Here is an 11,820-nt window from a genome sequence, read left to right as displayed (position 1 = left end):
GGCCTATAGTTGCCCGGGTCCTCCCTCTTCCCTTTTTTGAAGATGGGGACCACATTAGCTATCTTCCAGTCATCCGGCACCTGGTCCGAGCACCACGAGCGCTCGTAAAGCCATGCCAAGGGCCCTGCAATAACCCCAGCTAGCTCCCTCCACACCCTGGGGGGGAGAGCATCTGGACCCGCTGACTTGAACACGTCCAGCCCCTCCACAAGCTCTCTAACCCAGTCCTCCCCAACCTGAGGTCTGCAGGCGTTCCCCTCGAGTCCGTCTGGCATCCCGGTGGGGAAGTCCCGGTCCCTGCGCAAGACAACGGAGGTGAAGAATTGGTTAAAGAGGTCTGCTTTCTCCTCTGGTCCAACCACATTGCCCAGTGTACTTTGCAGGGGCCCCACATTACCCGGTGCCTTCTTCATCCTCCCTATATATTTGAAAAAGGACTTTTTATTATCCTTGATCTTGGACACTAGTCCTAGCTCTACGTCCGCCTTAGCTTTCCTGACAGCCCCCCTACAGGCCCGAGCAGAGGAGGTATACTCCTCTTTGGAGCTAGCACCCCACTTCCTCCGGGTGTACACCGCCTTTTTGGCAAGCAGGCATTCCCGGATGCCCTTCATGCTTCTTGTTGGGATGGACTCCCCCGGGCCCTGAGTATTGTTTCCTTAAGGAACGACCACTCGCCCTGGACACTGAGTCCCCCTGCCCTCAAGGACCCCAGCGCCTCCTCCACTAGTCTCCTAACTTGTTGAAGTTGGCCCTCCTAAAGTCTGGGGCTACCGCCTTGCTGCAGGCCCTTGACGCCCTGCGCTGGATGGTGAATGGGTATGAGATAGAGAAAAAATTTCTGGAGGAATCGAGTGACTCGTGAGGATGCTAACATGGGAGTTGGTTGGGCATAATTTAGCAGGCCACTCCTGTGATGTCTTTGGGCTCTGGATATTTTCTGGGCTGCAGAAGGGTCCAAGACCCCATCAGCCATGGGGCTGATTTCTGGTGATGTTGGTAGGCCTCCTAGGAAGACCAGAGTGTAGCCAAATGAGAAAGTAAGAAACTTTCCTGGTCTTGTCTTTCTGTTTCCAAACGTATGGTCTGTTTTGCTTGTATAATTATTTTCTCCTACATAATAAATCCCTTTGTTGTCTTGTTTCCTTACAGTGGAAAGAATAATTTCTGGGCAAGTGATATTCCAGGTAGCTTGCTCTATGGAAAGGGAGATCCAACATTTTTTCCACAAACCAAAGGGAAGCCACTGGGAGCTGGCAGAGATCCCCTGCCAGAGCCGCATGGTCTGGTATAAGGTCAATGGAGCTGAGGCTAGAGGGATAAGAGTTATCCCAGGGCAAACCTCGGTCTGCTCCTTGGGACAAACAGTGGGACAGACGGCAGAAACCCAGGGCCTGTGGATGGGTTTATGACCACATCATTTTAACACGGGGGCGGGCAGGGGTTCTGGTATAGAAAATACATACATGGATATGAAAAATAAAGTCAAATAGTCTGGCCAAACCCAGCAGGCCATCAGGCTAGTGGAGTCAAGAGACATGAGTTTCCACAAGAGTCACGTAGTTAGCATCACCCCAGCCACCTTTAATTTCCTAATCTGAATGACCAGGTACCCTCTTTTTACGGCTGAGTAGACAGGGGGCAGCTCGTGGCATGAATTCAAACTGGACCTCAAACTCATGCTATAGCAAAATGTTATAGCCATTCTGCTGCCCTACCCCAGCATATCCAGACACTGGGCACCCTTAAATATCCCATAAACCTAAAACAGGGCACTTTGGCAAAAACCTGTTATAATTTTTAAAACTGTATAAGCATGTCAAGTACAAGCATGCGGCAATATATATAAAGCATGCACACACACAGATACATGCACACACACACACGTACCTATATATACTGAAATCCTTAAATGAATATCAGCATTTATATATGCCTGCCCTCTGATCTCCCCATGAATAACTGCCCAGCTTTTTTAGGCGCCATAGAAGAGGTAAGTCTTGAATGCTGCGGGGGTGAGGGCTATGGGTTCGCTTGATGAACGAGGACGGTGGGTTTGCTGTAGTATGGGAACAAGCCTGAAAACCGCAGGGGGTTATAAATGAAGTGGACCTAAGCAGGGCGAAGGGAGGGAATATTGTGACAGGAGATGGAGGTGGATCAATAGGAAGGATAAAGGTGGAAAGGACGTTGAGGATGAAGAAGATTGAAGATGATAGGGTGGAAAAAGCAGAGCCGATGTGGTCACGGACGAGCAAGATTTTGATAACGGAGGTTTTTGTGGGCGAGAAATGGGTGTTGAGAAGCAAACCCCTGAGGGTCGGTGAAGGGGCCTAGTAGCTGCCAACTTCCAGCTGTCTCTGGATGTGAGAGAAAGGGTCAGACCTCAGCAATGTCGTGAAAGGAGAAAGACTAAGGCTTAGACTTGGCTTGGATTTGCAGGTTGAGAAAGGAGGAGGCAAAGAAAGCTCCCAGTGTGAACAGTTTTTCAGAAGTAATTCCTTCCCGGCTCCCCCCGGCCCCATCTGCAATTATTGAAAGCACAATTAAAACAAGAAGCATGCCTACAGGGACTAACTGACACTTTTTTTTCTTTTCTTTTTTTTTTTTAACCATTTCCATGTGTCCTCTCTAAACACTTCCTATGTCTACATCCAGGCAATAGCAAATTGCCCCAATCAGATATACACAGTAATGCCAAACGCCAGACAAATATCATGGCTTGGTCCTCAAAATAATCAACTTATCCTAAAAAAGGAGGAAACTTGTATACGTTTGGGATACACACACACACACATGCACACATACACACACACATGCATACATACACATTAGGGGTGGGCAAAACACGGCCCAGCAGATGCGGCCCACCAGACCATTCTTTCTGGCCCCCCCAAATTAAGAAAATTAATAATTATCTGCCCCTGGCTGCCTGTCATGTGGCCCTTCATAGCTTGCCAAAACTCAGGAAGCAGCCCTCCGCCTGAAATAATTGCCCGCCCCGATATACATATATACACGTGTGCATCTGTGTATTTGCCTCATCTTGCCAGGTGGTACCTTTCAGGCTCACCCTCTCAAGCTTTTCTCTGCAACTGTTAGGGAGGGAAACATCCTTTTCTGGAAAGAAAAAGGAAGCTGAGATGCTCCTGAGCCACAGGACTCCAAGAGCTGTGGTTTTGTGGAAAGCACGGAGCAGCTTCGTGTTGAAATGGCCAGGCTCTGCGATGCTCTGAACGTGCGTGCCTCTGCTCCGTTGGTAAAGGCCGGTGCACCTCCAGGCCTGCGACCACCAAACCCCATGGGTTGCGACTCCAGCGGCCTCTTGCACGCTCTTAGCAATGTTTCCCAAGTGCGATGCAGTGGCACGACTCCCCGCACCCTTCTCTCCTCAAAGCAACCGAGGAAATCAAAGACTTCCCTTGTTGGTTAGTGACTGGGGTTAAAGTCACCTCTGCCCTGGCTCCTTTATGCACTATAAAAAAGTCCTGAGCACTGAAAAAAGAAACCTAAGGAGCCCTATCACTGACTGGGACATGATTCTCTTGGCATGGGAATGGAAGAAGATATTGGGGGGCTCCCAAGCATCATCTGACATGGCTTGTTATATGGCACTGGATATAAGGTGTGTGGTGAGGCTGCATCGTACAGATTATTATTATACATCATTGCAGATTATTCTCTAGGGGCAAAGAAATGACTATCCCTGATCTGAGCAAAGGACTTTCTAATCCAGCACTCTCTCTCTCTGAGTGTGGCTAAGGGCAAATACTGCAAAGGAAAGGGGAAATTAAGGTATCACCCATCCTTATAGAAAATATTCTGACTCCTGCCCATCAGGGATTGGCGCGGGCCCCGAAGCTTTCTTTCCCCAGATTATGTTCATTAGTTATGGGGGGTTTGTTGGGCTACAGGGATGTCTCCTCCTTTCCTGACCCCGGCCAGGTTCTTGTCTCTGGTACCACATTAAGGCCGTGAGCCCCACTGGTCTGTGCAGGGCTGTCCTGGGATCGTTTCCTTGGCTTGCTTTTCAACATGCTGATTTTTCATTTCATTGGCCTTCTGCTTGTTCCTGACTCATAGAAAGGGGTAAGCAGGAGTCTGGACTTACCTACCCAATGACATTTGTTCTTGCACAGTCCTGTCATTGGGTAGCCTGTGAACATTATGGGCAAACAATGCAACCATGTCACGCCTCTTCACTTTTCCAAGGGGCCTAATCAAGCTTAACGATGCACCTTTGTTTCTGCTTATTCTACTGCACTGTATTTTTTTTCACATGCAACACACTTTTTTCCCCACAATCCAGCTGCTGGAAATTGTGGTGCACGTTATCTGGGAGAAATATGATAAATGCAATTTCTGTTGGCTCCCAGCAAAAGTGCAAGTACAATTTTCATGCCATTTATAGGGGGCAGGACAATAAGTAGGCTCTGTTCCCTTGCTGCTGCTACTTGGTTACTTGCTTCAAGGACATTTCCCCCCCCGCCTTCATTCTGCCTTTCAGAAACCAGGTGATATTTTATCCCAAGTTGTGTCACAGGAAAGGAAATACAATACTTCTGATAGGACTGGGGTAGATGGTAATTTGGACCCTGAGCTCCACCAGCTTTTCCAATACCCCACGTCCTGCCAGGCTACTGCACAGGAGGGACAGATTCATTCGGGGATGGGGTGCTTGAAGTGTTCGAGCAAAGGTGCCTGTGAAGGTGCATGACTTCAAGGCAAACCTTTCCCTCTCTTAAGTATTTTAGTGACCTCTGATCTTCAGAACCAGGGAGAGTCTTGTCCTGAACTTCAGGTTGAAAACGCCTACATCCCTCATTTATCCATGTCTTTTTATTTTACACCTCAGAGCGCTAATGCTTTCTCTGCCATTCCAAGCAAAAAGCAGCTTGGACAAGCTGGGGTCAAGGGATGCATGAAGACATCTGTTTGCCACCCGTTCCCGGGGTCCTTCACTCCCTGGACATGGCCATTCAGTTAGAAGCCCGTTTCTGAGCAGTGAAGATGAAAAGCCTCATGGCCATTACTGCAACCATTCCTCTACAGCAGCGTTTAACCTTTTTTGTCATTTGTGGACCCCTAATTTTTTTTTGAATAGAGGTGCAGACCCCCTTGGCAATGCTGAATGGAGGTCTGGACCCCTCTGAATTGTAAGTGTGGGGATTTATATACTTATGATTGCTCATCATCATTTTACGCAAAGTCTACAGGCCTCCAGGGATCTGCAGACCACAAGTTGAAAACCACTGCTCTTAAGGTAGAAAATCGTTTTCTCTTGTTTTTTGGGGGATAGTTCAGGAAGCCGGCAGAAAGAGGGACTACACACTTCCAGGTCTTTGTGACACCCCTGAGAGCCTCCGTCCACGGTTAGTGGCCAAACAGAGAATGCAACTATCTTTAACAGGGAATAAATGAAAAGATTTAGAGCTTTTTATCCTCAAAAGTAAAGAATAAAAGTTCTCTCTACAGGCAGCATGCTACAATTCCCTGTAGGTTGGATTCTTAAAGGTATTTAGGCACTTCGAACCCAACAAAATCAATGGGATTAGGCACCTGGAAATGGGATCCCACCAAAATCAATGGGATTAGGCACCTGGAAATAAGATCCTACCAAAATCAATGGGATTAGGCACCTGGAAATAGGATCCCACCAATATCAATGGGATTTGGCCATTAGAAATCAGATCCCACTAAAATCAATGGGATTAGGCACCTGGAAACCTTTAAGAAACTAGGCCCCATATGTCAGGTGGCTCTGGGCCATCTCTTGATCTCTCCAGAGACCCAGCCAGTTCTCTTTTTTCCTCCGAATCCATACAAGGGAGAGTGAGAGAGGAAAAAAGGTCAGTGATTTAATCTAGTTCATCACTTATAAAAATAGCAAGTGGCCAATAGGCCACCTCCCAGGTGTGGCAAGAGACAGTCTATGCAGAAATGTCTGGGAAATGTTTTTTGTTCTCAAGAAAGAAAAAAAAGGTCATTTTTTTTTCTCCAAAAGGTTTTGGGATTTGTGATGAAAACCAGAGATGGAACAAAAAGGTGCTTTAAAACTGTTTTAGGGCAGCTGAAATTCAAAATATTGCACCGGAAAGCCAACGATTTTCAAGTTATTGGAATCCGAATTAAGCACTTCATACAAGAAAACTTAGGGGTGTTTTTTTGTCAGACCTTCCCCCCACATTTTGAATTTCAACGTGGTTGAGCTGTACACCCCCTGACAATCCCAAATGACTGAAGGCCTCGGTTCCACCTTTGCGCTGCTGTACAGCCAGCGGCTTTTGTAGGCAGGCATGGAGGTGGTGTTGCAGTCGGATGCCATTGCCACCCCCATATTTTGGCGAGGGTGCATTGCTTGGGGGAATGAGATATTTTGGCTACCTTCAGCTGCCAGGAGAGCGCAGTTGGCCATCAAATGGGCCAAAGCAGACCTGAGGATGCTCTCACTTTATCCTGAGGACTTGGCTGAACCTGAGAACCTAAAGCAAAAGGGCATCAGATTTTCTTTCTATATATTTTTTTTTGGCTTGTGTTCAGTTCCAGGTTGGGGTACCCATCCATATTCTGGTGGCTACCGCACCTGTGAAAGGCTAAGTGAATTGTGTGCTCTCCTCCCTTCAGGATGCAGTGAATAAAAGTTTGCTTACTCCTCCTTTTCCAACTGCCCTGTAATTACCACCGTGCTTTCTTGAGGCTCAAAGTACTACAGAAATAGCAGCAAAGCCAGCCTCTTGAGTGGGGGCATGTGTCACAGATAGGAAACTAAGCCGCATGGCTATGACGCATTAGACCTGAGAAGACGATGGGAACCTCCTCATATAAGATGATGGTTTGACTCATTAGAGCTGAATCTTTCCTCACTCTACATTTATCCTTCCACTAGCTTGAACGGTTTGTACCAACTGGTTTATTCCACTGACTTCAGTGGGTTATTCCACCAAATTCTGGTTTATCCTTCCTGTCAATTAGAGGAGAATCAGGGCTATTCATTCAGCATACAGTATATTCTGAAAGTGGTAATTCCTTTGCTAGAGGTCCCAGTTTTGCTCTGCCATGTGCTATTGATGTGATCAGTGCATTATTTATAAAGGAAGGGTTTGGCTGTGAGTTTTAACCCTCCAGTGGCTGTAAAATACCGAGAAGCAGGTGGGCTTTGGTGGGAGCAAGTCAAATGCATAAGGTTTTTTGATAAACCCCAAGCTGCATCCTTATTCTGATATCTTCCTTTCCCAGGAGCTCAGAAGAGCAGGAAGCTGATGAGAGATGGCCAAGATGAACATGACGTTCCCTCCCGCCATGGTGCAGAGCTCTTCCAACCATAAAAAGGCAGATATCCCCATCAAAGTCAGGAGGAATTGAGGGGCGGCCCCGGGGGTGTAACGCCAATCCCTGGCACTGATTTCCAGTGGGGAAACCAGCCAAGAGTCAGTGGAAGTGATGTCCGTGCGAGGGAAAATGAAGAAAGCGTGGAAGGGAACAGGCAAGGCTGGGATGGGATGGAGAGGGATAGCGGCATTAGACCAAAATGAGAAAGGTCTTAAGCCTGGAAGAGTGCCCCAGAGGCAGAGTCCAGATCAGCCGCAGGAAACACCCTGCGGGGTCGAGCCAGCTGGAAGAAAAACATCATTTGCCTATTGGCACCTCCCAGGAAAGCCTTGCAAAGAGCAAAGGACAGCAGTGAACCCAGGATCATGAACCTGCCGGTGTCTACAGGGACTCTGGAGGGAAGTCGGGGAGACCGCCCCACCTCAGCCCCCCGGGAATGGCAGGTTGGAGGGATAGGCGAGGCACGCGGATGGATGTGAGAAGTGTCCCCCGTGTCCCCTGGCACTTACACCAACGGGGGGGGGTGCCAGGAGACAGGAACCAAAGCTCCCTTGACAGGGTAAACTCTGAAGACCAGATCCACAACGGGTGGAGATCAGCATGGCTCCATTTTAATGCATTGAAAAGCTTTCTCCCTAATGCCTCCTTCCCCTCTTCCATACATATTCTGTTTCCCCTCCACCCACACCAGGCTAAAGCCATCCCTTGCACACCAGCTCCTGCACAACCGCTTCATTTTTCCGATGAAAGCAGAGGACGTAGGGAGAATTTGCCCCCCTCTTTCGAGCCACCACGGCTTCCCCCTGCTAGTGCCGCCCCCCGCCGCACCTTCATCCCTAAGCAGAGCGCACCGTTCTGAGAATGAGACAATCAGGAGACAGGGGAGGAAAAAAAAAAGTATCGACAGAAGTAAATCAAGAAATCAAAAAACTTAAGCAGAGAAAAAGCAGTTTGAAAGGTAAAGTGTTCAGAGAAAGCCCTTTCCTGGATGAATCTAATTGTTTTGTTATCTTTACCCACCAAAGCATTTACTTTGGTTTGTCGCCCGATCCACAAACACTTTCGAGGAGATGACATTACCGAAAGGCAGGAACATCTGCATCAGCTCAGCATCCCCAAACTCCTGGGGCAGATGGTAGATAAACAGGTTACAGCCCTCTGGTCCTGTAGGTGAGAGAGGAGAGACAAGGAGAGAGGGAAGGTGAATGGAGAAGAACGGGAGGTGGAAAAGACCAGGTTTTTCTCCCCAAGCCTTTCTCTGGCTGGTGCAGGAGGCTTAGTTGGCTCCAAAAGAGGTCTGCACTCAGTCGTGCATTAATTGGGGGTGCAACCTCTACATCAGGACTTTGCAGGCATCTAAAGGCTGGAAGCTGGATGGGAACAGGGGCAGGGGACAAATCAGTCTGGGTAGACCCTGCAGAGCATATGTGAGATACAGCACTGTGAGAGCCAGGCTATGGTGTGACCCAGCACGACAGTACTTATGTTCTGCAGTATTGAACACGCACAGCTTATCTTTGCAATAAGGGATTTCATCACTTCCTTCGGGAGTCTGCCAAGATCTCGCCCTCGAGGTGGGGGAAGAAATTCCCCAGGGAGCTTCTGGATAGCAATCCAGACTGGTAAATTTTAAACTTTAATCCCCCAAGAAACCAAAGGCACTCTGTGACCCCTGGCTTCGATCCCACAAAGCCCTGCACCCCTTCTAACCAGGGAAGGGGGTGGACCAGTGAGCACCGTAATGTCTTCTTGGGACCTATAATGACAGCTTAGTTAACCTTTGAGGTGACCAAATACTACAGGGATAGGCTTGAACATAAAGCAGACAAAAGGAGAGAGAAAGCGGTGGAGCTGGATGGACAGAAAGAAAGAAAGACGCACTTCCTGGGACTCTTGTCATACTCTTGCATTATTTCATTGAATCTCATGTAACCGTCGCTCCCATCCATCCAGGCCACCCAAAATAATTTCCCACCCTTCCTGGTGTTTATGCGCAGAAGACCCATCGCCGTTCTTGTGCAGGCTCTGACGCAGTGATCGTGTGTGATTATGTTGCTTTGTGGAATTACATATTCAGCCCCGCGCCCCTCTGCCCATCTTAGCGAAGGGCCGTGAATCAGAAATGTCACCCAGTTTTTGGGGAATCAATATCCCACCCGCTGGCTCCAGGCAGAGACCGTTCACCGTCTCCTTGAGGATGCTAAAAGGGACAGAGGCCGCATTCCCGCCGCCTTGTCCAGGGTGCAGTGGGAGCCCTTCACTAACTCAGCTTTATTCGGCTTTATTCACCATTCCAGAGAGAAGGAGGAAGGAGATGCTGTGACCACGCCAAAAAGTCCCTGGGGGAAGTCATTCCCCACGGCCTTTTCTGGTTCACATATTTTTATTCTCTTACAAAGGCAGGGGGAGAAAGTCCAGAGGAAAAGAGCGTTTTTGTCCAAATGAGTTGATCAAAAAAGTGATGTCTTGATTGGTCAGAAAATGTCAAAATGCATGTATGTGTGCATGTGGAGGTCTCTGGGTTGGGGAGGGTGAGGAGTTGTTCCTATGCAGAAGGAAAAGCCTGTTCCCAGATCTCAAAATCCCCTGCAAAGTGGATTTTCCAGCATCTCAGGCGTCACCTCTGCTAGCTCAACTTTGCCTGCAAGCCTATGGTGGGACCAATTCCTTGGGGGGAAGCAAATGGCAACGGTGGGTCTTTATGTTGCTCCCTCCCACCTTACCATGATGGACCATGCTCTAATCATGGTCTGATTCAACAAAGCTGGCTTTCTCCCTTTTATTGCTGGGGCACGGTATGGGGAAGAAAAGGATTTTAATGCTCTCGCTTTCTTCATCAGGGCATAATTACAGTGTCATAACACAGCAAATTACAACTTTGCCTTTCCTGGGAGGGAGAGGAGTTCGCCGAGATGCTCCCACCTTTTATTGGCCATTACTCATTGCCTGGCTGGCAGGAGAAGTACGTCGAAGTCAGGATTCTGACAGATGCCCATTTAAAGCTCATTAAAATTCCTGGGCCTCAGCGTGATTGAAGTCACAGGCTCTCCACATTTCTTTTTGGATTAATGGAAAATGAAGCCCTAATGAATATTTGCTAAGCACAATTTTCCCCACTAATTTGCTAAAAGGACTGTCAGGAAGGAACAGCTGATCCTTTGCATTTCAGGCGTTTCCTAGAGGTCGCGAGGTGGCTGCTGAGTTTATTCCAAATGGGGGCATGTCAGTGCACTGGGATAATTAACTAATTAGGCAGCCAGTTGTCCGCTTAGCAAAATTACTTTTGAACCATGGTGGCCTACAGCCGGGCTCCCTCTTTCAGAGCCAGTAATCTCCCAGCCACTTCTTGTGCCTTCTTCAGGCTCCCTGCCTCCAGAAGTGCATGCCATTCAGCCTCCAGCAAAGAGCCGTGCAATTCATTTCAATCCAGTGCAACTACGTACAGCTGACACGAAGCATGAGACAAAAGCAGACCCTAGGGGTATCTGCGAAAAGTGCGAGCAACCCAATCAGGATCGAGTTATAGCTACTACTGATGAGAATGGCAGGAAAGCGCCATTTCAAAACTTGAAAGCAAGCTAAACAAGTCTTCAAAGGTATCTGAGTGCTGTACAGCATGGGGAGGAGTGAAACCCTGCCCCTATCGCGGTCCGTGGCAAAGCTGCCATTGCGTTCAGCGAAGCCAAGATTTCACACAAGAAAACTGGCAGTCTTAGGAAAGCACACCAGCTGCATTTCTGATGTCCTGGCTGTATTGTGCACGAACAAGGAACCTGTCCATACCTAATACTGTACCTAGCAAAACCTGTGACGCCCTAGAGAGGGGTAATATACAGAAAGGAGATGAGGAACTTTTACCCCACCCTCCTCTCCTCCAAGTCTGAAGGTTGGCTTCAGGAATTAGGCTTGAAAGGAGCATTTCTTGACACCACTGTGGGATCAAGTACAGGAGGGGAGGAAGATGGAAAGAAGTAAAGCCCTTGCTTAGAGCCCATACCTGCTCTGAGGGTGAGCTGGTGAGACATTAGCTATGGGGTTCTAGGTTGATTCTGTCTTGGTAAGCCAAACTCAAATTTGTTTTGTCCTCATCCCATCTCACCTCATCCCATCTCAACCCAACCCAACCCAACCCAGCCCAACTCAACTCAACCCAACCGGAAGTGGGGTTTTCTAACTGCAAATCCACCTCCCCCAACACTGAGTAGCAATTTTGGTTTGACTTCTTCTTATGCTATTAGCAATCATAATGGTGGGTGAGCCTTTCCTTATCTCCCTGTCTGTCCATCTATGCGTCCATCCATTGATCCATCCAAATGGGATTTATCACTGTTGTACCGCTTGATGTTAAAGAGATCACCAAACGATCTCTCTCTTACCCTCCATTGCCTTAATCTGCAAGAATAAATCTCCATAGCTGAAACAAGTGTGTGTGTGTGTGTGTGTGTGTGTGTGTGTGTGTGTGTGTGTGTGTGTGTGTGTGTGTGTGTGTGT

The 11,820-nt window shown here is 48.2% G+C and overlaps 1 protein-coding gene across 10 annotated transcripts in view; it reads right to left on the bottom strand.

The window, feature by feature from the left end:
* Positions 1-11,820, bottom strand: part of CELF4 (CUGBP, Elav-like family member 4) — an 860,358-nt gene that overhangs the window by 53,597 nt on the left and 794,941 nt on the right. For 8 of the 10 annotated variants that reach the window (XR_002100356.1, XR_002100357.1, XM_019531828.1 and 5 more), the window contains exon 11: positions 8,350-8,493. Coding sequence is in view for 8 of the 10 variants with exons in the window: in XM_019531828.1 (XP_019387373.1) it covers positions 8,350-8,493 (144 nt within the window). In the remaining 2 variants the exon portion in view is untranslated. The remainder of the gene's footprint in view (positions 1-8,349; positions 8,494-11,820) is intronic. The other 2 variants (XM_019531835.1, XM_019531836.1) reach the window with 1 other exon arrangement.

This window comes from Crocodylus porosus, unplaced genomic scaffold (genome assembly GCF_001723895.1).
Source record: "Crocodylus porosus isolate Cpor-Errol unplaced genomic scaffold, CroPor_comp1, whole genome shotgun sequence".
Taxonomy (NCBI): Eukaryota; Metazoa; Chordata; order Crocodylia; family Crocodylidae; genus Crocodylus; species Crocodylus porosus.
The sequence above is the reverse complement of the archived record's forward strand: the minus strand, read 5'-3'. Positions and strand labels throughout refer to the sequence as shown.